The following is a 25,908-nucleotide window of genomic DNA, read 5'->3' as shown; positions in this document are numbered from 1 at the left end:
CAGAAACATTATAAAATGTCCAAAGTAAGCACAGAATCCAAAATATTAAAGGAATTAATTGACAACTGGTCATTAAAAGCAGCGACAACAAAAGTAACAAATAGTTAAACTGAACAATCCACCCAGTCACACCACGATGCAGCAATTCTCTGGATGCAGGTCGTCAATTAAGGTTTTAGTAATTCTCTTGATTGATATGATTGATCTTTCGAATAAGACAGGAAGAGATTTTCAAACTATTGGACTCTATAGAAGCAATGATCGATTTAAAAAAAGCAAAGTGGCTGTAATTTTATTAAAACTTAAAGTCTGCGGCCGTGACTCTGATGTTTCTGGTCCCTCGATCGATCAGGTTTCAGTTTCATGGGTGTTTCAAAGATTGTAAAATCCCCAAATTCCTTCACTGACCTTAGATGGACGTTTGAAAATAATGAAAGTATTCGATTCATACTTTAATACAAATATTTTTTTTATTAATTCATCACACATGTGCTAAGTGGCCCTGCTCAGTCCGTGCCACAGCCGGACGGGCTCCTGTGGCGTGTTCACCATGTCCATCCAGTGCTGCAGCTGTTGGCCCCTGGCGTACATGAAGGGCCCCAGAACCAGAACTCCCAGCAGGACCGGAGGCTCTGGGACGAAACATTAACACATGAGTCTTAAATAACAAGTTAAAATCTAAAGGTTCCTGTTAAACACCGGGCTGACCTCTCACCTGAGGGGATGTCGGTCGGCTGCTGCAGCTGGAAGCTCAGACAGGCCTCGTCCAGGTGCTGCACGCGGAGTTTACAGGTCATCCTGTGGTTGAAGTGCGGGTCGGCCTCTCCTGTCACCGCACAGCTGCGCTTCATCTTCACCACCTGAGTGTGTATCTGTAAACTCACCTGGACACACACACCTGCGACGACACACACACATGACACACACACACACGACACGTTCTCAGATCCATGGTCAATGGAGTTATTTAAAATGAAACCATGACAAACGTCTTTACCTGTGTCTGTGAGCAGCTGAAGGCCCCGAGCTCTTAGGACCACCACAGAGAGGCGCTGCAGAGTCGGACTGTAACTGAGGGATATCTGCACATCACCCAACTCTGAACACTGGGAGAGATGAAGATGAGCGACTATGAGTGTGTGTGTGTGTGTGTTTGTGTGTAGAAGGACGACGCGTTCATTCAGATATTAAGCTTGAACATCCGGGATACAGGTGCGGCCATCTTGTGCTCTTGGCGCCATTTGGAGCCAATCAGGAGATCGAGCCGCAGTGTTAACATGTCCCATCCACTAACATGAAGGAGGCCGTGGTTTGTGACCTGTACCGCAGCCAGCCACCAGGGGGCAGTCAAGATGATTTGGCTTCACTTTCGAGGTGTCGTCCATCTTAAACAGGTACATGTCGTTTACCTGTGTGTCGTCCTCGGTCTCCAGGTCCCTCCACAGAACCCGTCCGGCCCGACCCAGCTCGCCCTCCAGAGGGAGCAGCACCCGGCCCACCGCGTGGCGCTTCCCGTTCTGCTCCACGCTCAACACACACACACTCAGGATGCTCCGAGGAACACACACTCCCGACACCTGAGGACGAAACAAACTCTGTGTGAGGATCAATGACAAATTTGACCAAACTAAATGGTGTTTGTTTCCTCACCTGGAAGATGAAGCAGTCGTTGAACTCGGGGTCGGGCCCCGTGCCGCGGGCCTTGGCCTGGCGGGGCCGCCGGTCGTCAGGGAGAAGCCGAAGCTCCACCAGCGTGATGTTGCCATGGAAGCGAGGCGGGACGTTGCCCAGACGGAACAACGTGACCATGAGCTGCTCGCCGCTGTGTCGGTACTCCACAGAGAAGCAGAGGCGGGTGGCCATGCCGGGCGGAGGAGCCACCACCTCCTTTAGAGGAGGAACCGAGTAGAGACCAGCGAGAACCGTCCCCCCCGGATACAAACCTGAGGGAGGCCGGTTGAAAATATGAGGAATTAACACAAGGCTGCAACTAAAGACTATTCTCATTATCAGTTAATATGCAGATTATTCTCTTAATTGATTATCTGGTCGTTAAATGTATTTTAAACTTCCAATAGTTCAAAGTGTCCTGAGCTCCAATCAAAAATTCAAATTTATTATGACGAAGAAAGCATCAAATAAGAAGTTTGAGAATCTAGAACCAATAAAAACTATTACAAAAATAGTTTGTCGAATAACAAGGATTTGTTTTAAATTATTGTGACTGACTTTATGATTTTAGTTTAAATTTTACTTTACATTCAGGTAATTTATAATAAGATTATTTCTTTAAAGGGTCTGACAGTCACCTCACCACTTTGTTCCAGCCTGATCTATCTACCCCGACTTTTATTTATTGCATTTAAATTAAAAGAAGTCTCCCACCATTTGAATTTAAATTAAAATAAAAAGATAATGATGACCCACTCCTCACTGAGAGTGACCCTCGATGGGCTAGTATGTCTCGCTGCGTCTCCATCTTCATCTCCACCTCCTCTTCCTCCTCCGTCTTCACTTCACCACGAGTTTGCGTCGTGAAACGAGGAGGCAAAGTGAACGGGATCTCACTGGGCCTGAGAAAAAAGTTAAGGAACCAAGTTTACTCAATTACTAAGTTTTATAACATTTTCTTTATCCACTTTTTTACCTCTACGTTTATCTTAGTTACGAGTTACTTTGCAGATTCTGATCAATTGTACCAAAAACCCAATCAACTACAGATAATGTTGTATTAGTAGAACCGGAGCTGTGTGTTACTGACGTGGTCCAGGAGCACTGGGACACCTGGATGACGGGAGCAGAGCAGGATGGGACTGAAGGAACCGGGGACGGCAGCTCCTGGTAAAGACTCTGGTCCTTCTTCCTCCTCCACAGGCAGAACCACAGCAGAGCCAGCAGCAGCAGCGTCAGGAGGCCGAGAGACAGACCGACAGCCAACAGGGACACCCGGTCTGAACCAACACAAACACAAACACAAACACAAACACAAACACATGAACAAGCAGGATGGGACACAAATGTTGAGTCTGATGAAGTTCAGTGTTTACCTGCCATGGAGGAGAACTTCTTATTAAATCAGCTGGAGGGAGCTCTCTTCATCCGACAGTCCGAGGATTCTCTTCCACCATTAGTCATGAAAGTGAGTCTGTTGTAGTGAGTCTGTGTGCGACCATGTGTGTGTAGAGTTTGATTTAGTGAGGAGAGCCGAGCGAGGACGACACATCTGGATGATTCCCACCGTGTCAGGCTCTTATCTGGTTTTTGTTTTGGAGACCACGCTCATAAACCATTAAAGGACCACAGACTCTCGCTGGTTTAGGATGTTCTGACTCGTTAGTTTATTGGTTTATTAAAGAGGGAAAAATAAAAGCCAACGCAGTAAAATACAACAATTTACAGCAAACAACTGATTTCCAAACAGTTCATTAGATTAGAAAATCATTTATTGAGCCACATGGAGGAAATGTTGGAAATAAAGCAGAACAGAATAATTACAGGCCAAGAAAAGAAGATAATAAATATGGAATATAATAGAAGAATAGACAGAGAACACAAAAATAAGAGTAGTAGTCGTATTCTAATAAAATATAATTATGTGCATGAACTAGTGATGTAAAAACCTTATACAAAATATTCATGACATAGTTTTCATTTATTAACAGTCCTGTCTTATATTTGGAGTTTTTATGTATTTAACTTGATTAATATAAAGTGAAGGTTTTTGCTGTTGCATTGGATTTTATTTCAACATCCACAAACCCAGATGCTGATTAATCGTGAGTCAGCTGCTCCTGAACCTTCATCCCAATCTTCTAGAGAAACTTAGGGTCATAATTTGTGTTTAAAGGTTTAATTAATTACTTCAGTTCACACTGTGCATTTTGGTCTATAATCCTGAATAATTACCAGGTATTCATTTACACACAGAAAGCCCGGGACCAGGTGAACTGGTTCCTGGACTCTGTGTGTGTACAGACCGTATTTACCACATTGTCTGTACTACTGTGAACTTACATAATACACATTCCACAGAGCGTGGGAGAGACGGCTCAAACTCACAGTATATTTTATCCCGAGGGGCCAAAAACGGGATAATCGGACTGTGACAAGAAAAAAGAAAAGATTAGAGAGAAGTCCACAAAATAATAAACCGTGTGAATCATCTCCTACTGCGATCAAGGGGTGCAAAACCTTGAAAGTGAGCAATAAAAACCTCAAATGAATTTTAAAATCACTTTATCCTGTGAAATATGTAAAGATTCACTTCTTGTATCTGCTCAAAGTATCATACAGACATGCTCGGTCCCCAGATGATGAACCTTTATCATTTATTATGATCAAATTCTCTTCATGTGTTGTTTTATAAAGTTACATATTATCCCTCCCGTGAGCGTGTGCATATCCACAAACAGGTGAAATGACTCCTCTGACCACTGACCTGGAATCATTAGCCTCTCACTGTGGCTTCACTGACACACATGCACACACACACTCACTCTGCTCACAGATTGGACGGCGGCTAACGAGATCACGGTTAATCCTCGGAGCTGAAAGCCAAGTAGTGACCCCCCCCCTCTCTCACGCACACACCTGCACACGCACACACGTCCCTGACAAAGAGAAATCCTCGTATTCACGCCAACTTTAACATGAGGCCCGGCTCTGTGGCAGCGGACGGAGCAGGAGGCCCGAGCTGAGGAGAGGTCTCGAGGGGGACGGACACAGGACAGGTGATCTTCTTAAGGAGTGAGAGAGGAAGAGAGCGAGGAATGACGAGAGGAAAGAAGGAGTGACGCCGTTTAGCACCACCTGCTCTGCAGAGGGCAAAACAGGCCACGAGACGTGAAGTTAAAGGTAAGAGGTTATTTCTCTCTTCTATCTGACAGATTCTACATCCATCTATGTGTCACATTAATGTCTCTATTGTTCAGAACAGGCAGCTTATTGGTTATTCCGGGTATCTGCAAGTCAACTGTGGTCAAACGGACGAGGTCAGTTTGGGACAGAGGTGGATTAGAAAGTTTGGTCGTTAGTTTTAACTTGAATGTGGATTCATGTGGGATTTTATGCCTGAAAATCACACAACGATTTGAAATGAGGACGAAACGCAGATCTGTGTTTCAACTGTGTTTTACAAAGACAAATACACAGAAGAGCTAAATCAGGCACAACGTCGACTCTCACTCTCCATTAGACGACAAGAATAAAACAAGTTCCGTCCATTCTTTCCGTCTTCCTCTGTTTTTTTTTATTTTACTTTATTCAACCGAAATCCTGAAATGCTCTTTTAAATCCGTCTCAATCAATCTACATTTTGTCTCAATAATCAAATTATCTGGATTGTGTAATCTCATTAGGCTAATCTGCGAGTGCTTCTGAATGCGTGGGTGTGTGCATGTCCATGCACGCACTGAGTGGAGGGGGGTGCTCCAGAATAAAAAAGGACAGGGAAATAAGAAACGGGATAATTTAAGAGTTTGGGAACTACACTTCACTTTCTTGTAATGAATGAATACAATATCTGTTTACTACAGTAGATATGAAGCAGTAAAACAGTTTGCAGTTTTAAACGGGGTTATATGTGAGACAACTTGTTGATCCAGTAACTTTCTGAATAGTCTGCTGGTTGCCAGGCAACATCAAACTCAAAACAAGATGCTAGGCTAGCTGTATCCAGTCTTCATGCTAAGCTAAGATAACTGTCAGTGGTCATGTTTTTAAACTTTGAAGGAACATATACGAGTCTGGTGTCAATCTTCTCGTCTCACTCTCGCCATGAATGAGTGCGTACTAAGAAATGTTCAATTAGTCTGGGTGGGAAAGAAGGAGCAATTAACTAAAGGTTATGTCTGTCCTCACAGGTCGCTGTTGCCATGGCGAGGCCTGGGCGCCCTGTGTCTGAGAACTACCAGCCCATCTGTTGTTCGGTTAGTCAGTCGGGGTCTTACTCCAATGAGGCAGGGCTCATGGGACTGGATGACGACAATGTACACGCGCCCATTTTCTCCATCTCTAAGAGCTCCATGGACATGGTCATGGCGTCGGGCCCGCCCCACAAGCGGGACCCGGCCTGGACCAGGATGCACCTGAGACGCAGCTCCAGTGCCAACACACACTCCGAGCAGAACGCGGTGATGCTCCAGCAGCTCCATCCGCACATGTGGCAGCACATCAGCTCCACCAACAGCCACCAGTTGGCGCTCAGCACCCAAAACTTGAGCGTGCACAGCCCTTCCGTGCTCAGCGAGCGCAGGATTGGCAGCATGCAGCGGTGGAGCGGGTGCAGCGGCAGCACGTACAGCCGCAGCAGCACGCCAGAGACAATAGTGTGGAGAGGAGGGACCTCACGCCCCTCGAGTCTCACCCAGGAGGTGTATTGCTCCTCAACACTAGACTCTCTGACGTCCAAACTATCCTCTGCCCCAACCACACCCTCCCCGTTCACCTCCCCTCTCGGCTCGCCAACCTTACCACCTGTAGATCTTCTAAACTCGGCTTCGACACTAACACTGACCCCGAATCAGCAAGAGGACTTAGTCGTATCCCCACATGCAACCTCACCGTCATCACCCCCCCCACAGGCTCACAACCCCTCACCCTTGCCGTCCAACTCCCCCAATCTCCCCCAATCTCCCCCAGACACAAAGGACGAGAGCCTGCTGGAGGATCATTTGCTCTCTTTTCAATTCCCCTCCCCGAAACCCTCCTCTGTTAGTTTAGCGGAAGGAAATGCAGATGTTGGGTGCATTGTTGAGGACACAGTAAAAGAGCTGCAGGGTCCTGAAGGCTCACAGTTATCAGAGGGTGGAGAGGAAGTTGAGGAAATGTTCAGCTACATGACTCCTTCAGGAGAGGGACGAGAACCAGAAGGTGGACGAGTCTCAGTGTGCCAACTTGAGCTGCCGTGGCAGCCGGGGGAAATCTGTCCAGCACGAGGAGGATGGAGGTCGCCCCTGGTTTCTTCATTGAGCGACTCGGGGTTGGGCGACTGCTGCAGGTGCAACTTGGTGTCAAGAGAGGGCGCCACTAAGGGTCCGAGGGTGGAGGCGTTTAGGGAAGAAGGTACAATGACCTCACAGCCGCAGCTGGTCGACGCAGAGGTGCAGACGATCACTCCCATGGGCTCCTGGTGGGACCTCAAGAGAAACACATTCACCTCCCACATGGGCTCACACTCCCTCTTGGGCTCGCCTCCCGGGTCAAGGCTGAACTTGAAGTCTTCCGTGGGGTCGAACTCCAACCTGGTGTCCCCGTCCTCCAGCATGTTCCCGGTCAGCAGCGAGGAGGACGAGGAGGAGAGACGGGGGGACGACCCCAGGTGGGACATTACCTCTGTTTCCTCCCAAGATATGGAGAGGAGGAGGTCCTGTCTGAAGACCCAGGGGGAGGAGAGGGACGCGCTGGGCAGGAGGAGCAGCATGAAGCAGGTGCAGTGGGACGAGGACGGGATGACGTGGGACGTTCATGGAGCATCTGTTGACCCAGAGGTGCTGAGCACGGCCATACAGAAACATCTGGCGCTCCAGAACAGCCCACTACCACAGAAACGTTCCTCCAAGAAGAAGAAAGCTCCGAAGCCTCCTCTCATATCGAGTGTCGTAAAGGCCATGGCCCCAGAACTGAATCCGACTGTGATTATTAGCGCAACTTGTACAGTGGAGGGTGAGAGTGAGGAGACGCAGGAGGAGGAGGAGGAGGAGGGAGGACGAGCCAAAAGGGAGGAAGCAGCAGAAGTTCCTCGCAGGATCAGCAGGGCAGAGGGAGAATACATGAAAGAAGAGGAGGAGGTGTACGAAGAGGTCGGCTCGGGTGCGCCCAAGTCGCCATCGGTTGGGAGCACTCAGAGCCGCAAGAGGAGTGTGATGAGGTCACTGAGGAGGCCCAGGTGGTGCGGGGGAGGCGCCAGAAAGATGGAGGACTGATCCGGGAGACGACTCTGACTCTATTGATTATCTATAGATGATCAACCCTCAGTTTGCACAATCAACAAACTCTGAAAGAAGCAGTTCTTACTCTCCTGCTGTTGTCTCGACTTTATTTTAATTTTCAAAATGTAGAGATGCAATGTTAGAAAATGTTTCCCTTCACTCAGGTTCCACTGGTTAGATGCATTTCTAGTGACGATTGCTTTCAGGTCAATTATAAAGAAAACTATCAATACGTCTGTTCATGTGTTTAATAAAACCTGATGTTTGTATTTCTGTTCTTCTGAATGTTCTGTAGCTGAAAACAGGAGAAGAAGCACAGCTGATGATAAACAGGTTTACTAGTTTAAGTAGTGACAAGAATCTCTATGAGTACAGGTCTGATCATTTAAAGCATTTAAACCTTTTGAAGTTATAACACAAAAAAAGATTCACAACCTTAATATGAGCAGAATATTTCTATTTAATGTGTTCTTCTTTCTTGGGTTCTGCCCCAAACCTTCATCAAATTTCACGTAATCCTGCAAACAAACAAACAAACAAACAAACAGACAAACACACAGACAAACACACAGACAAACAAACAAACAAACAAACAGACAAACACACAGACAAACACACAGACAAACACACAGACAAACACACAAACAAACAAACAAACAAACAAACAAACAGACAAACACACAGACAAACACACAGACAAACAAACAGACGCTGATGAACACACAGAGTTGAGTTGTATGTAAACTTGGTGAACCACGGTGGTGAGATGTGACCATTCAGGCGCGGCCATTCAGATGAGCGTGCACATTCTCTCTCATTCACCACAGTAGAAATAAAGCTCCTGTCACCAGTGGCTTCCATTGCAGTTACTGTTGTCATATTTTCAACTGTGTGCGAATGAGTTTGCATGTGTTTTACTATTTTATTACTTTTTTATTGTTTTATTTTCAGTCCCCTCAACATGTCACAAATGTTTTCATTAAGATGTATTAATTATTTCCTGGGAAATCTGTGAAAATGTCCAAAAACATGTCACGATGTTAAAGAAAGTGATGAAACAAAGATTCCTGAATCCATATCTTCAATTTAAGATAATTTAATGGGATCTTTCTCGGCCCATGTCTCGTCCTATACATTACGTTTTCATAGAAGTAGTTTTTGTGTAAACTCCAAACTGTTTCATGCAATAAATGGGATGTAAAGATCAGTAAACTATGATTTTTGTGTGTTGTATAATATGTGTCTCACGCTCTCATTCAACTGACATGACTGGAAATCCATAAAACTCAGGTTCACACCGGTAACATCACCTTTTCTCCTGGGTCATGTTTACTGTGTGGAGTAGATGTGAGGTATCAAAGATAAAGGTCATGTTCAGGTCGCTGTGTCACTGCTGTGACACATGTGACATGACGTGGTGTTTGTTTGTGTGTTGCCTTTGTCCTGTGTGCATGTATGTGTCGTGTGAGCATGTTAACGTGTGTGTGAAAGTGCTGATGGTTCCCCAGCCCCTGAAATCCCCTTTCTCTGAGCCGTGGTGAAAACTCGTAGCTGCAGGAGAAAAATCCAGCGTTCGGCCTTTGTTGTGACACCGCTCATTGTTCCTGGAGGTGTGTGTGTGTGTATGTGCACCTGTGTATAAATAGCATGGGATGTGTGCCAGTCGGTGATCCTGTGGAAGACGATGGCTGTGCCAGGACCTCCTCCGCTCCTCTTTCTGTCTCTGCTGCTGCCGTTGCTGTTGAGCAAAGCATGCCTGCCTGCAGCCGCATACACGCTCACCCCCGGACGACAGCAACAGCACAAAGTCCTCCACCTGGGTGAGGGCAAACACACACATATACACACTCCAGCAAAAACACACTTTACTTATTTTGGTTTGGATGTCTCTCCCCTCAGACTGGCCTAAGGATTGTGGGATGGCTCATTTCAAACCCAACATGGCTGAACGGATTGTGTCCGGGAACGAGGCCAGACCTCACTCGTGGCCCTGGCAGGTCTCTCTGCAGGTAAACCTGTCCGTGGGTCAGTGGTTAAAGAACCTGGAGAAGGGGTTCACACCAAGGACGACATAACAATATCACATGTGCACCTCCCTCTTGTAAACTTGCACATTTGCTATATGTCAAATTCTTTCCCAGGCTGCTATCTGTCACGTGTAGTGTATAAATAGTCAGAATATAGTAGAATAAAAGGTCAATTACAAAAGGTGCATCCAAGGTGATGTTGAATGAACAGTTATATCTGATCAACTGTCTAAACCGGAAAAATGTTCAATTCAAATTGATAAAACAAAGAAAATCAACATATCGTCACATTTTGGAATCACAAGCAGCTCATTAGAGACTTAAATAGTTTAACAACTCTCAAAAAACACTCCTGCAAAGGCTTTCAATTATTGATAAGTTATTGGTAATTATTAAATATATTATAGCAAATACTGAGTTTTTACGACAGATACCAAAATAATCAACAATCTGAAAATGACAAACTATATAAATATATACATATAAACATAGGTATAGTGTAAACATATATATAGTTGGTATCTGTCTTCAAATATATAAATATACAGTCTGCATGGGTTCCTTAGATGTCATTATCAATTGAGGCTTGATATTTTACACTTTGACCATATACTGGTTATAAATGAAAAAACTAATAATGAAATATATAGAAACTTAAATCATTAAAATAAACTGATTTATGTAAAATGTAAACATAAATACATATATTTTCTGCATTGTTTATTTTGTAAAATAAGTGATACCAATATTTTTTAATATTTTACTGAGAATTTACAGTTCTGTACAATGTATTTACTTTAATTTGATATTCTTAATATTGAAATACTCCACTACAGTTTATAATAACTAGACAATCTAAAGGACAAATAATTAAATTAATGAATTCACTGATCTGTGTTTGGGTTAGAGAATCTTATGAGATGTGGGGAAAGTTTTAGTTTAAGGCAACACAACAAAAGCTGGAAGGTGTTTTTCAGTGTAACACATGAAGGAGTAAATGATAAACGATCTTGTGCTGTTTGTGGTTCTGTCTCTCATAGGTTCGTCCCAGAGGAAGTAAACAATACATTCATGTTTGTGGAGGAACTCTCATCCACAAGAACTGGGTCCTCACTGCTGCTCACTGCTTCCAGAAGTAAGAAACACATGTAGTAGTTAAGATATAGATTGAGGACACAATACAAGTTGCAACTATAATTCACAACTCTTTATTCTCTCAGGGGTAAAGCTGAGGATGCTGGGAGCTGGAGGATCGTCCTGGGGAAGCACCAGCTCCGGCGTTCGGAGACAGCAGAGAGGATCTTCCCGGTGAAGAGAATCTACCGCCATGAGAACTTCCGTTATCCGGCTCACAGCGAGTTGGACTACGACATCGCCCTGGTGAAGGCTGCCACCGACATCGTCCCTTCGAACTTCATCCGCTACGCCTGCCTGCCGCGCAAGCAGACCAGCCTCAAACCGGGACACCACTGCTGGGTGACGGGCTGGGGAGACACCCGGGGTGAGTGGAAAATGAAAAAGAGACAGACAAGCGGAAGTCTAAGTCGAAATTTGTCTTTAAGTGGTTAAATATTCTCCTTTGAACACATTTCAGGCGGGAAGGAGAACGTGTCTCTGGCAGAAGCCTTGAATCAAGCTCGCCTCCCCATCATCGACTTCAAGACCTGTCGACAGAAGAAATTCTGGGGCGACCGTGTCCGGGACTCCATGATCTGTGCCGGCTTCAGGGACACTGAGGATCCACCGGCTGCCTGCCAGGTACGACGGCTCAATGGCTGCAGGTACAAATGTTGAAGGTCGTGGTGAGATTTGAAATTTCATGTCCACCCTCCTCTTCCTCCAGGGCGACTCTGGCGGTCCTCTGCTCTGCCAGCTGGGGCGCGACCGCTGGGAGGTGCACGGCGTGGTGAGCTTCGGCCCCATCGGCTGCACCGTGGAGAACAAACCCAGCGTGTTCACCCGCACCGGCGCCTACATTCCCTGGATTGAGGCGACGCGCATCAGGGACTTCTTCCTGCACTAAGACGACCACAGGACTCAGCGAGCATAAGCTGTGTTGTATGTTCGATGTCGACAAACCTCGAGTCTCATAGCCTCACTTTTCGTTTCATTTCTGGAACTTACGCATCAACCACTTCAAGTTGTAAATAAATGTTTAACTTGCAGTTTATACGACTCAACACCTTTTAGATACACTCAACTTTGCACAATAAAACAGCTTAAAGGCAAAAAGTTTGGTGAACATTTTCCTTTTTTTCTTTATTCGTGTTTTTAAAACAGTGGGTTGGATGGAGACACAGGATCAACACACACTCCCAGTACAGCTTTACAGTGATTTCTTCTTTTCTCAGTAAAACAAACCCCACTGCAGATACTCTTTAATAAATACCAGAGGAGAACTGACCGTAAGGCTTTGTTCTGTGTTTGCACGTTAGAAGAGTCGTTCAGTCCGACAGCCGGAACATGAATCCACTGAAATTCATCTGGTGAAACACACACCAGATGTCACAATTCATTTACAAACTAATATAGGCTCGTTCAACCCACAGGTCATGGGTTCACTCATTTCAACACTAGCATCAGAGAAGACTGACAAGTCTCCGATAAACGATAAGATAAAGAGATGACGCACCTCTGTAACATCCTCAGTGATCAGGGACAGGTTAACCTCAGAGGACTAGAGACAGATGAGGGCAGAGGTGTTGTCGGGTGGTCTACATCTGGATCTCCGGTGGAATGTAGTCCACACGTCTTTTTCAGACACATTTTTTTTAATTCCCAGAATGCTCCAGGAAAAGGGAAGCGGATGATTGGTGGAAAACCAGCGAACTGGGGCCCCCTCACACTTCACACTGGAAAGCACACTGCATTTGACCAGAGTCTAATTCCTCTTAGCGCTGTGGTGAAAGGCTGTGTCCTGGAGAGATGTTGGGCCCTGATGTTGAAGCAGATGTGTGGGAGGAAGTTAGTACAGCCTGGAGGATGTGGGAGAGCCGGTGATGCGGTCCCAGTTGTTGTAGAGAGCGTAGGCACTAGATAAGGCCAAACCCGCCAGGCCACCACGGGCGACACCCTTTAATCCACCTGGGAACACACAGCAGCGACAGGATGAGTGATGAAGCCGTGGATGAACATCTAATGTTAAAGAAAGTGAAAAACATTCCTGTTTCTGCCAAAAATGTCATCATTGTTTTTTGGTAAGAAGTTGATAACCGTGTGGATTTATGAAATCCAGCTGTGTGCTCACATTAAAAACACGTGCAAATAGTTACAGGCTGAGGTCAAAATCAGGTGCAGCGCACATTCATTACTGGCAAATATACAAGCAGTAAAAAAAAAATAACACCTACTTCCTGATTTAAAGAGCATCCCAGTTAACGTCCCAGCAGCCACTGTGTTGACGTCATCTTCTGCTCCTCTGGCTTTCTCTATCGCCACGCCAAACGCACTGTACAACAACGCTGAGGAGGCAAAGAGAGATTCACTGCAGCAGAAATAGATCAACTAACAGTGACTCAATAAAAGGAAACTGAAGATTAACAAAAACCATGAGGTTAGTTGATGTTTTCTACATGATTTTCTTCTGACTTACCAACAGAACCCAGAGAGTTGGCCCATGAAGCACCCTGCCTGGTCACCATGTTCAGAATCCTGGAGAGAGAAGGCAAACATTTAGAGGACGGGTAAAGATGTTTCAGGTGTAATACGAGGGTCAAAACTACTCGAGCACTGAACTTTGTCTCTCTACTCACTGCACATTACGAGGTTTGGACCACGCCATCTCTCTGGTCTCCTTCAGGCCCATCCTGAGACCGTTCACAGTTCCAAATGCTGCTCCTGAAGCCAAGACAAAGGAAGAAATGCTCAAGGAAACTTACTGAGCGCTATTTTCCCTTTATACTTCTCTGCTGGTTTGATTTAAATAACCGTTTGGGGCACAGAGATGTAGAATTATTATCAAAATATACTGAACAAATAGCAGCCAAGATAAGCCACATGATTAAACTACAATAGTTAATGCGTCCTCAAGCAGCTACAACAGTAAAAGGGTGATCACACATTCATGCGTCAGTAATAAAGTTTTGAGAAAATGCTGTAAACAAGATATCAGTCACAGGGGACTTTTACTGTTGAAACTCTGAGGCCGTTGAAATGCATGACTTTGTAGTTTGTGTTCATATATTCTTGTTTTAATTATACTTCAAGTACAACTTAATGAAGGTCTGAGCTTTATTATGAAGGTCACAGGTGTAAAGTTTAACTAACCGGTCATGCAGGAGCCTCCGATGGTGAAGAAAGCCAGTTCAAACCTTCCTCTGGTTTTATTGGCGCCTGTGGGCAGAATGAACTCGTCTGTGTCCTGAAACACAACATTAACAAAGTGTTTACAGATACAAAACAGACACAAATACACAGAATCACTACAAGAAAACGGCGAGAACACAGCTTTGTGTTACCTGAACCAGGAAACGAGGGTCGACATTGAGGTACGGGGACAGAGGGCTCATCCCCGTCACTGAAATGACACAACAACACATTAGTTATACATTAAAGTAAATATCTAAAACAAACATTCTATAAAAAACAATTACAGCCAATGAAATGTTTAATTAATTAAGTTTTGTTCTGCTGTGTTTTGAGTTGACCTGCAGCTATTTTCATGTTTAAAGTTATTGATTTCTTAGATAGTTAATGTCTTGTGAGAGAGGAGCAGATTTAATAAGATTCTTCTTCTTTCTGCTCCTTTTCATTCAAGATTTTGTGCGTTTAAATTGTTGTGTTTTGCTCGATGAATGAAATAAACTGTCGTATTTACATTGATTCACAGGCCTGGCATCCCCTAAACAGGTGTTAGCTTTAATGCTAACTGCAGGCTACAGCAGGTTTCAAGGCTGATTACATGACACTTACACGGGACACCGGCGAGCTCTGTGTTGGAGTACTCGGGGGCCCCGCCACCGAAGAGACCCCCCAGGCCTCCCTTCGACCCCCCCGGTCCGGGCGGGTTGTTGTCCATGGTTTAAAAACGGTGCAAAGCTCCGGGGGTCGCCTGGAGAAGCCTGGAGCCGGGAAGGGGGCTAAGCTAGCTGCCACCGGCTCGGCTAGCTGACGTTAGCTGGCGTCGTAACACGGGGAATCCGCGACGACACGATGAAGGACCCGCGGACACGGACACGGACGGTTCTCACTGCGGCTCTGGAGAATCCCGGGGGGAAGTTTCTACGTGAAAACACACGATCGTAGCTTCAGAAATGACGGAACTCGTGTTTTCATCGCGTCTCTGACCTCCAGCTCCACGCTCCTCTGCCGGGGACCGACGTCAGACTCTGCGCTGCGTCGTGACGTCAGAAACAAGCGACTCCCCCCCCGGAAGTGAGAAGAGAACGAAAACGTAATTATCCGTAGAGTTGAACTTATTTTAAAAATCCAATAACACAATGTCGCCACACATCTGGAGTCAGTGGTTGAGTCAGGCGTGACGGAGACAGATGTGGCAGCTGTTTGTGTAACTGACAGTTTGAGGAAGATGTAAACAATAACAACAACAACAACAACAGCTGATCTGTTTGTTTATTCTCCTCAAACACAAACTGACTGAACATTCACGCTTTTCCCTGAGACTCACTTCAAGACATCTAATTGTTTCATTTGGTCCTATTGTAGAATAGTTTTGATTATACAGAAAGTGGTGAAAAGGTTCATCTGAGGTAAAAGTATTTAAAACAAAGCTCCAGTAGAGGTTTTACTTGAGTACATGTACATGTCAGACACTGTAAAGTATGATAAACACAAATATAATAAACTCAGGATCAAGTTAATTGGCCAAGTATGTTTGAGAACACAAGGAAATGGACTCCACATTATCATGTCTTAAATAACATGCATGTGCTTTGTGTAACAGGCGTGTGGACAGAGCAGCTGACTGCACTGAGGAGTCCAGCTTCATGGTAAGTGAACAGAACCCCCCCGGCCTGACAACCCACTTTCACCTTAATTATATATATATGAAATAAATATGAAAAATACCTTTATTGAACAGTTTACAAACAACGATGGTATGAACAACTCTGTGGTCTGTGTCAAAATATAGACAGAAACTTGACGAAGTATATATATACAGAAACAACACAACAGAAATATTCTAAGAACATCATATAAAAATATAAAAAATGTTCACATTAAGGGGTCGGTACACTCCCCTTAAGACTATTACAGAGCTAAACATATAGAAGTTATTCTAAAAAACATTAAAATGGATGGGGATTTGATTAATTTGACATTATTCATGATAAGATAAAATATATATTTTATCAGTATAGTATATCAACTTTTTTTGAAGTCCCAGAAAATAATTTCAAACACCATAAAATACTCATATTTAAGAATCTAATACAAGTGTTTGGCCTCTTTTGCATCATTGTTATCGTTGATCAACTCATCGTCTCGGCTCTTCCGTCGTTTCACTCTGTGCTCGTGACCTGTTGCAGTTTACTGTAAATCCCATCAGACAGCGGGTGGAGGTCCTCTGATGCTACACCGGGAGGCAGCAGAGAGCTGACGGTGGAGACGAGCTGCAGAAAAGGTCAAACCAGTTGCTGCTGCTCCTCAGACCTCATTCTAATTAGGCCTGATTTAATTGACTCATTTGGTTAAATTTGTTCCCATGCACCCAGGACCGATTCGAGCCTGATTTACATGACGCTGTTTGCATAAATTGAAGGAGGTCGGTTTAATAACTTCCATGTGACACCTATCGGGCCTCGAAATGCTCCGTCCCTCCACCTTTTCCATGCCTGCGTGGCCACCGACCCTTTGATGCAACCGGGGCGACGAGGCCGCACACACACGCACGGTCACGCACGCTCACGCAGCCCCGGCCATCTGCTGCCGGTCAAAGGGACAGAGCCACTGAAGGAATTTAGTGTGTTGAATTTCCCGAATAACAGAGCATCTTATTTGGATTCTGCCATTGTATGTGTGTATTCAGAAGGGGCCAAGTGGAGCGATGAAGTTTGCCATTGTCGCCCAGTGTGGGTGTTTTCAGACTCTCTGGCATGATCTGTGAGTTAGTGTTCTCTGTGTTACTGCCCAGTGTGCCCACTGTCTTTCCCACAATGCCCCATTCAGCCCCTGGGCCTCTCTCTCTCTCCCTCTCTCTCTCTCTCTCACCCCCTCCTCCCTCTTTCTCTCTCTCAGACTGTCCCTGCCACCCATTTTGTGCCTCTGGCTAGTCGTCCCCATCCTCATCATCCCCACCATCGTCATCCTCGCTGGGCTGCGAACCAAACTCTCAGTTGTGGGATAAAATAGCCGTGATGTCATCTTTGTTATCTTTTTCAGCGACTCTTGTTTTCATCCTCTCCTTCCTCTCCTCCCTCGCTCTCTTTCTTTCTTTCTGTCTCTCTGAGCTCCCAAACACAAAAGACAGAGAGGCCTCGACAGGACCCCAGTGTATGCTGGTTGTCAAGGAGACAAGAAGACAGTGTTGGGTCTTTAAACTGCCTCGGAGGGGTGTGTGGAGTTAGGGGGGAGTTGGCCTTATTTACATGGGAAGAGGACAAGAGAGAGAGAGGGGTTTTGAAATACAACTTTTGAGCCGTTTCCCTGCAGCTCATAAGACTCCAACCGCTGTTACTCGGCTAAAATCATTACACTGCTGCTCGGTCATCAAATATTTACCAAGCCAGAGAAAAAAATCTGGAGCTGTTCATTATGTGGAGAACGCCGTGCATACATAGCAATGTAAATCAACCTGTCTTCTCTCGTCGCACACGCCCATGCACACACATTTGGATCGTAGGCGCTGGGAGCTCTGGGCCCCAGTCGTAGCAAATGGAGAGAGTCTGACTGCAGAATGCATTTCCAGATGCTTGAAGAGTGTTTCATACCAGATTTGGGGAACAAGAGGAAAAAAATGCAAAACTTGACTACAAAATAGGAAAAACAGAGAGAGAGGAGTACACACCCATTCAAACGCACACGCATGGACCACCACCCATCCCTCTCCACAACATATTTCTTTTTTATTCTCTCTCTCTCTCTCTCTCTCTCTCTCTTCTCTCTCTCTCTCTCTCTGCTATCTTCCACTCTGGCTTCTTCCTGTCCAGAGGATTGTCAGCGGCGGTCACATTCTGTCCTCTCTCTCTCTCTCTCTCTCTCTCTCTCTCTCTCTCTCTCTCTCTCTCTCTCTCTCTCTCTCTCTCTCTCTCTCTCTGTGATCAAGGGGCTGGGGTTGAGGCCACAGCGCAGGCTCAACTCCAAGCCTGAAGTTCAATATCACCCCAACAACTCCACAATGGAAGCAGGAAGGGCAGGGAGAGGACGAATGAGCCACCCACTGCTGCATTAACCACGGAAACCCCCATGTGATTCTCCCTTCTTCTTTTTTCTCCCCTTTGTGTGTGTGTGTGTGTGTGAGAGAGAGTGTGTGAAAACTTGAAATGTGTGGTTTAAAGGGAAGATTTAGCTTTTAACTTCAAGTGTCAAATGGCCCTCTTTGTGTTTTTCATTTTCATTCAGTGCACCCTGAGAAATAAAAAAAGTGCGATTAAAAAAACAAATGTAGCTGCAATGACACATGTAGGTTATTAGCTGTAGGTTTGCAGAGACGTCAGGGACTCGATCCTTTGCAATATTTACTCTGCAGATGTTTGAGGGCGAGCTTGCGCAATCAATTTCCCTTCAATTCCCCAGCCATCTACTCCTCCAAAAACCTGAACCTCTCCCCCCCCCACCTCCTCCTTTCTTTTTTCTGTTATACATGCGCATGCCTCTGAGGAACCATGGTGAGTTGGGTGTGTTTTGTTCTCTTATTGCACACATCAATGTCTGCAATGTCCACTTAAAAAGCAGAGGAAGCAAAAGGAAGCCAGGGGGAAAAAAACATGTTGTGGCCTTTTCCCTGCATTTTGTCCGAAGTGTCCGCCGTGGGTTTTTGTTGCCGGTTCCTCTGTGTCTAAGGAGTGTTTGGTGATTAGTATGCAGAAAGGAAGCTGATTTGCATAATTAAGAGCTGCAGAGAAAAAGCGACAAAGTTTTTGTTAGTTTCACAACTATGAGTTTAATAGTGTACAAGGAGTTATTCCCGCTCAGAATACTTTAAAAAGTTAAAACGTTCATTGTCCAAAACACACACACATTTTTCCCATTTTCTTCTCTTTTGTTTTTTTAGACACCAGGAATCCAAAGCAGAGACAGATCTCATTAAAGTGGTTAATAATCACAGGAGTGGTAACAGTTAGTAACCTACACTTTGGAGAGTAGATTAATGTTGCACGACACTGTTAATTGTCACACTTATAGGATACAGAAGGCACAGGAGGCAAGCGACGCAGATCTCAGAGGAGTTAACACAGAGAACATCAGACTCCAGTTTCCCCCCCCCCCCACACTGAGAATGACTGCAAATGACACATGAAGGATATTTGTACTCGTCAAATTATTCTCCGTAATAAGGCATGGTGTTTCTTATCTGAAAAGGTCGTTTAATGTTATTTTCATGTACAAAATAAAATATAAAAATACATTATAAACTTGTTACAGATGTTACGGCATTTTGTGGGTTTGTTGTTTTCTTTTTTATTTCAAGGCACCAGTTGGCTTGTGTTTGTAAAAAGTGCACCACACCCTCTGGGGGAAAAAAAAAGCGGATACACATATAATATACCGTGTACGTATATATGGACGACTTCATCTAACAATACAACGAGCCAAATAAAACAAACAAACTTTAACACAAACTTTAACACTGTTCTCCGGAGGCAGCCACACCTCACATCAACATCCCAGCTTCTCTACTGCATCGCACTTCTAATTCAAACGAGCCACCGGCTTTTTTGTTGGCACTAAAATCTGAATTGAGTGGTTATGGATGTGAAGCCATAAAACAATCTTAAACGATGATTAGGCCGTGACACGTTTCCTGCAGCGCTAATTAATCTGCATACACCCAAAGAAATTGACAATGATTTCCTGCTGGGCACAACGCAGCGGCGCGGTGATAAGAGATTTAGGTGTAACATTGTTCCATGGGCGCTGAATAAATAAAGGCACTGTTGTTCAAGCTCAGACAATACTGTAGTGTGAACAAGGCTGAAGGCATCGCTGTGTTACAGTCCTGGAGATTCAGACAAAAGAAGAGCGACCCCCCCTCTGTGTGTCGGTGACTGCACTGTACAGGCTCCGCATTTATACCGTGTCGCCTCAGGATGCTTCGCCTGGTTAAAGAACCAAACACTCAAGAGATACTTAGACATTTTGGGGATTTCGAAGTTCTTCCACTTTTCCTCGCCGAGCACCTGTCGCTTTGGGATGTTTCTTCTCTTTTTCAAATATGGAAAATGCAGCACAAAATGTCCCCTTTCGGATTTGGTGTTACATTACAAAAGGGAGAGCTTGTTAATATATATGAACCATTTCAACACCAATCACCATTTTATGCACGTTGGGCCGAAAAGAAACAAGCAATTAGTGTAAAAAAGTGTTGGGAGAGATTCCCAGGTTGAGTGCGAGGTGCCCGCTGAGGAAAGAGACCTCACATGTCTCCTTCAGTTTAGTGTTTATAGATGGGGGGGGGGGTTGTGCTGGATAAGTACAATTACGATCATTATCAGTATAGTTATTAATAGAGTCATTATTATTGCCTGACATGGACTGAAGGTCGGGGAGCTCAGACAGTTTGGCACAGCTCAGGATTGGTTTAATGGCCCTTCACCAGTTTAGGGCCCGTCTTCTATAAAGTCAACTGGTGGCAGAGACTTGGGTTTTAACCTGTTATATAAAAAATTCATCGACTGGCTTTGGAGTTTTGTAAGGAAGGCACATTTGGTAAAGTTTAAGTTAGGACTTGGTGATGGGCGTGGTCCTGAGGTTTATTCCCATGATCGCTGTCGTCTGGTTGGTCGGTTAAGACAGTAGCAGCCGGGCTGTTCCCAATGTGCCGGCCTCTGGTTGGCTGAGCTGAGGGAGTGGCGGGGGCCGCGGGCCAATGAGCGCGCCAGCAGGCAGAGATGGGTGGGTCATCAGTGGGCGGAAATGTCAGAAGGTCAAGGGGTCATGGGTTAGTTGCCGTGGCAGCTAGAGTTAGACGGACAGAGACGGACAAGACATGGAAAGGAAACAAAAGGGCACATAAAAGGGGACATAAAAAGAAAAAAGATAGAAGAGAGATTAGTGTCAGCTAGTGGCGTCAGGATGACAACAAGGCAGATCTACGGCAGTCACACAGCATGAGGGGGATTACATAAGAGCCGCAAACACCTTCATGAGGCTGCGTAACCATTCACAGGGACTCACATCAGCACAGGTGTTGATGCTAGGAATGGGCGGTTTGCAGCGGGCGCGCGCTCATGAAGGCGTTTGCAGGGTTAAGTCGAGGGAGACGACTCCGCCTCTGCCGTGACCGCTGCTATAGTGATACTACTCATGCTAGCTGGGCTACGTCTAGCACAGACAGACAGTGAAACCATGGACAGAGAGGGAGACAGCATGGTTTCGTGTGGGTGAGAGACTGACCTTTTACGTCCAAAGAAAAGTGTCTGGGCCTCAGAAATACTTTGGCTTACTGACAAGTGGAGGTATTGTTTAGCGGGAGGGCGTAAGATCTTGGTGATTAACAGCAACTGATTATTGATTATGGTTTGATCAGTTTGCCATGAGGTATTAGAAGAGCGGCTAATGGCTAGAGTCAGCAAAGAGGCGCCGTAAGAGACAGCGATGAGAGGTTAAGAGATGGTGATTTTAGAGAAACAATTTAACAGTAGACAGACTAGCTACAAGAATTTAGAGGCTTTGGTTTTCTTTAGAGGTTTTTTTCTTCAATAGTCATCTTTATTGCCTTTTAGTGTTTTTTGTCCATTGTGTACAACAGGAGCGCCACCGCTCGCACACACGCACACACACACATTGTAGCTAGCTAGTCCATTTCTATTGCATAAAACAGTCACGAGGGCGCGAGAATCGAGAAGGTCGCCTCGTCTTAAATACACAGAGTATAACACTGCCTTCATTGCCACCGTCGCGGTGACTAAAACAGTAGTAGCTACACACTTTGAATAAAGTTTGAAGTTTACATGGAGACACTTCATCTATAAAAAGCATACCATACAAACAAAAATAAAAAAAATGTACAAACTAAAAAAACCTAAAAAAAATACTACAAGTATTTCCAAGCGATCTTGTTCCATAAGCTTCATATAAGCACTTAAATCCTTAAAATCCCTATATACAAATTTATTTTGCAGCTAAATACATGGTAACAGCACCACTCTGGCTAGGAAATATATGAAAGATGTAAACAGCCCCAATGATCAAGTCCAGTGGGCGACTGATAAGACCACAAACAACAGTATCTCATACAAAAGAGCTTGTAACACAGACTTCAGTAGTTATCACACGCTGTGTTTTAGTAGTAAAAACCGAAGATCATGTTGAATTGAATGACCTTCAGAACAAGACAATCACTGTTACTTTAAGTGTCATATAGTCATTGGGCACAACACAGGATTTAATTCATAATAATAATTAAAAAAAAAAAAAACATTTGTGGAAGTCTACTGGAATGAATTGGGTATAAATAAAACTTCCCACAGTATTCGTAGGGTTAAAAAGTAGTAATGAGGAGATAAACAACAACAAAAAGGAAGGAAAAAAAAAAAAAAGTTTCCGAGAGAGGACTCCAAATCCGGAGTCACAAGGACCGAGTCACATGAACGGAGCGATCCATTCTAATTGAGAGGGTCCCGGCGTGCGAGCCGTCCAGTTTATCTACCAGGCGAGCACAGATAACCGCTGCAGCTGTGACCCCTAACATGGTTCCTCCCAATCTGCTCACTCACTTCACTTCCACTGCAACAAACACTGTTTCACATTTTACACCGAAGCTGCTTCAGCGTGTGACCATTTTCATCGGATACAGTTATTTCTTTTTTTTTTTATGGCATGCCGTATTACAGACACATGTAAACTGAAATTGGTCCATTGGTCTGCATGCACACACGCTAACACACACGCACACACACACACGTACACATAAAGTGGCTGGTGAGCTAACTAACCTCTGTCTGTGGTCACTACCCTTTGGTAAGGATGGATTCTCTTGTCGTGGCGTCGTACCTTAGTGGTCATGGCACCTGCTAACAGCCATTGACATCGCCAAAACAGAACACAGACGGTTACTCATCAGAAAGACATCAAACAAGTCCACCCATGGCACCAACATCAGTGAAACCAGGAATTTACAAAGTGTTCAAGGCTGAAGGTGAAAAAATAAGCAAAAATAAAGACGTCTCGATTATAAGAGACGGAATTTTTGTTCTTCGTTGTTTTGTGGTCTTCTGTTTTACCTAAAAGAAAATATTAATCCAAACCTCTAATCTCTGACTAAGCTTCACTAGTAGATTCAACATCGGCTGTAAGTAAAGTCACTCTATAGCTCTGTGATCAAAATAAGCTTTAACATATATTAAATCACAAACAGCAGCGCTAAAATATCTACGGGTTCACTAAAATGTGTTAAAATTATAAGCGGAAGCTGGACTATTAAAAAACGTTAAGTAGCTGTCACACCACAACACTAGTCTGCTAATACAAAGAGGAAATTAACAGGAATGGACACTTGACTACTGAATGACTGTCGAGGAACCTGTCGTTCTAAAAGTACGAGCAAATCTGAATGTTTGCTCTGCCGGACAAGTATGGTTGTTTTTTTTTAGGTGGGGGGGTCTCTCTGCAAGCCAGTCCGTGTGTGTGCTAGGAAGGGTTGCTATCGCTTAGCCTTTGGTTGGGAAAGCCATACCTGCAAAAACACAGGGAGAAGAGACTGTTAGCCCAGCAATGAGCTTCAGCATCTATCAGTATGTGCCGTGGATGTATTACGAGAGCTGGATACGGCGACCAGTTTGTTCCATCGATAAAAATCACACCCGACGCCTCGAGCGCTGGTCCTACGTTTTATGGTCTGGGTTTGAGTTGAGTTAAGGTGTTTTTTGGGGGGTAAAGCTTCAGGATCAAATCTGGATCGAGGAGGTTAATGTTTTCTACTGCGTTGGTTTGTTTGTCAGCAGGATTATGCAAAAACTAAAGGACCCGTTACCATTAAATTTAGAGAATGATGTAATCAGGTAAGAACGCATTCAAGTCTAGTGTGGATCCAGATCAGGGGACAGATCCAGGTTGGGTTATTTTTAACTTTCTGTAACACTGCGATAAAAATCTAAAGTTGGGATTCTTTAAATGTACTTTATTCAAAAATATTCAAGTCAACACCAACCTGTTGTGTTGGAAATAGATGTAACGTCCTGAGATAGAAGGAGAGAGAAAATATTTGCTAGTTATTCGCACAAATCCGCCACAAAATTAATGCAGATCAGTGGTTTTAAAGTTAAAATATATGAAACTTAGGCGCAAATCGTGTTCACGGAAGCAATAAATGATTGTGATCCATTACGAGTGTCTGACGATTTAAACCATGAAGATTAAAGTTTGTAAAACTACCCCAGATCCTAGAAAAGCAAATTTTTTACGAGTCACTTCTGGGGCTCAGTATCCAGTTCTCACAATACATCCATTGACTATGTATGACAGTGATGAACTTTTGAGGTGACATACCTAATACTCCAGTTGAGTCCATCGGGTATTCCAATATGGAGGGCGTGAGTGTGTAGGGGTAGTCGTAGGGCGTGTAGATGATTCCAGACTCGGGCCCTTGCTGCACCAGCCCCGGGTGCTGATTGCCTCCCGGCACGAGGCCGGAGCTCTGGATCTGACGGATCAGGGGCATGAGGGTCTGTGTGTTGACGGGGGTGGGGTTGCGCAGGGACTGAGGCAGGACGGGCGTCGGGCCTGTGATGATCCGGGGCGCCTGAGGGTTCCCTAGTTGGAAGGCGGCGGTGGCTGCGCGGCACAAGAACATGCGATATCGCAAGTATGCACACGCCCCCACACGCGAGCGCACACAGAGCAACGGACAGGGAAGAAGAGGAGAGGACAAACAGTCTATTTAACAAAGGAAACAGAGGCATTGTTCATATATACAGTGGACTCCTGTACCGAGACCCCTCCTTTGTCACCCACAGACCCTCCTACACATGCTAACTGTGATGTCATCCTTACGCATCTTGACATTGGCGTCTCTGTAGGTTCCGTTGAGAATGGCGAGCTCCATCAACTGCATTTTCTTCAGGTTGTCCTCCCCCTCAGCCTGCACCAACACATTGCAAGCACAGCAGCACAGGGACTGTCATTCAGCCGCTTGAATCAATTCACTCTTGTGAGCGGCCGGTCACAGAGTCATCCAACGACACAATACACTGGAAATAATTATGATTCGATTTTAAATGATTTCAAAAGGGAAAGAAGGTTTTTCTTTTTTTTTTAAACGTCTGCAGTGGAGTTGAACAGACCTTGGCCGCGGCCGCTCCACCACACGGGACATATTCGGTGTCACACACGTTAGCTTCTTAGCTCCTGTTACAGCTTGGTGAGAAGCTTGACTGATTTACAGTTGGTGAGCAAGGTCGTTCGGGTTAAACTTACACACATCATTAGCTTTAGCAGCCACACACACTCTCACACTCACTCTCACACATGCACAAACATAGATTAACGGGGGTTCAAGCTCCTGATTGCCTGCAGTCACTTCCTACAACGAGGACCGAGGTTGTGATTGAAGCGGGAAGTGACGGCTGATTGCTGCAATAGAAATCACCCTGCTGATCCTTTCAGTCCGTTTCTATTGTTGGAAATAATGCAGAGGAAAAAAGGAGAGAATAGTCTTGTGATTTCAAAATATGTGCTATTGTGCTTGTGTGTCACTCGGGGGTAATGTTGAGAGCGCGGGGTCGTCTATATGCCCATTTTCTGTTAGTCATTATGTTTTCATGTATGTATGTGTGGCTGTGGAAGGGGGAGGTAGGTGGGCCCGGAGAATGTGAGAAATGTTGAGGAGCGCAATC

At 44.9% G+C, this 25,908-nt stretch overlaps 5 protein-coding genes and 1 long non-coding RNA gene across 15 annotated transcripts in view; 3 read left to right on the top strand and 3 right to left on the bottom strand.

The window, feature by feature from the left end:
* Positions 1-492: 492 nt before the first annotated feature.
* On the bottom strand, positions 493-3,054 carry syt15 (synaptotagmin XV). Its single transcript, XM_035146227.2, has 8 exons — positions 3,048-3,054; positions 2,762-2,951; positions 2,428-2,573; positions 1,651-1,943; positions 1,410-1,577; positions 998-1,106; positions 716-898; positions 493-632 (listed from the first exon to the last, which is right to left on the bottom strand). The coding sequence occupies exons 1-8, from the start codon at positions 3,052-3,054 to the stop codon at positions 493-495; spliced, it is 1,236 nt and encodes a 411-aa protein (XP_035002118.2).
* Positions 3,055-4,604: 1,550 nt separating this feature from the next.
* Positions 4,605-7,922, top strand: LOC118100949. Its single transcript, XM_035146500.2, has 2 exons — positions 4,605-4,854; positions 5,862-7,922. The coding sequence occupies exon 2, from the start codon at positions 5,874-5,876 to the stop codon at positions 7,920-7,922; it is 2,049 nt and encodes a 682-aa protein (XP_035002391.2). The 5' UTR covers positions 4,605-4,854; positions 5,862-5,873.
* A 1,456-nt stretch (positions 7,923-9,378) lies between these two features.
* Positions 9,379-12,176, top strand: zgc:112285 (uncharacterized protein LOC561476 homolog). Its single transcript, XM_035145754.2, has 6 exons — positions 9,379-9,748; positions 9,828-9,937; positions 10,996-11,090; positions 11,176-11,456; positions 11,550-11,713; positions 11,799-12,176. The coding sequence occupies exons 1-6, from the start codon at positions 9,613-9,615 to the stop codon at positions 11,976-11,978; spliced, it is 966 nt and encodes a 321-aa protein (XP_035001645.1). The 5' UTR covers positions 9,379-9,612; the 3' UTR covers positions 11,979-12,176.
* A 12-nt stretch (positions 12,177-12,188) lies between these two features.
* Positions 12,189-15,305, bottom strand: timm23a (translocase of inner mitochondrial membrane 23 homolog a (yeast)). The gene is made up of 7 exons (XM_035145755.2): positions 14,867-15,305; positions 14,413-14,471; positions 14,222-14,315; positions 13,708-13,792; positions 13,548-13,606; positions 13,306-13,416; positions 12,189-13,039 (listed from the first exon to the last, which is right to left on the bottom strand). Exons 1-7 carry the CDS (start codon positions 14,970-14,972, stop codon positions 12,921-12,923), a joined length of 633 nt encoding a protein of 210 aa, XP_035001646.2. The 5' UTR covers positions 14,973-15,305; the 3' UTR covers positions 12,189-12,920.
* Positions 15,275-18,001, top strand: LOC118100535. The gene is made up of 3 exons (XR_004694454.2): positions 15,275-15,347; positions 15,858-15,903; positions 17,153-18,001. It is a non-coding gene; the product is annotated as an uncharacterized LOC118100535 (long non-coding RNA).
* Positions 18,002-18,990: 989 nt separating this feature from the next.
* qki2 (QKI, KH domain containing, RNA binding 2) overlaps positions 18,991-25,908 on the bottom strand; it is a 15,890-nt gene continuing 8,972 nt past the window's right edge. The window contains exons 5-9 of one of the 10 annotated variants that reach the window (XR_004694451.2): positions 25,067-25,154; positions 24,563-24,847; positions 24,225-24,252; positions 23,011-23,750; positions 18,991-21,031 (exon numbers count right to left, since the gene is read on the bottom strand). Coding sequence is in view for 7 of the 10 variants with exons in the window: in XM_035145744.2 (XP_035001635.1) it covers positions 21,009-21,031; positions 23,011-23,088; positions 23,751-23,774; positions 24,563-24,847; positions 25,067-25,154 (498 nt within the window). In the remaining 3 variants the exon portion in view is untranslated. Of the gene's footprint in view, positions 21,032-21,762; positions 23,775-24,224; positions 24,253-24,562; positions 24,848-25,066; positions 25,155-25,908 lie in introns of those variants that run through there. The other 9 variants (XR_004694452.2, XR_004694453.2, XM_035145744.2 and 6 more) reach the window with 9 other exon arrangements.

The sequence above is a fragment of the Hippoglossus stenolepis genome, chromosome 21 (assembly GCF_022539355.2).
Source record: "Hippoglossus stenolepis isolate QCI-W04-F060 chromosome 21, HSTE1.2, whole genome shotgun sequence".
Lineage (NCBI taxonomy): Eukaryota > Metazoa > Chordata > Actinopteri > Pleuronectiformes > Pleuronectidae > Hippoglossus > Hippoglossus stenolepis.
The sequence above is the reverse complement of the archived record's forward strand: the minus strand, read 5'-3'. Positions and strand labels throughout refer to the sequence as shown.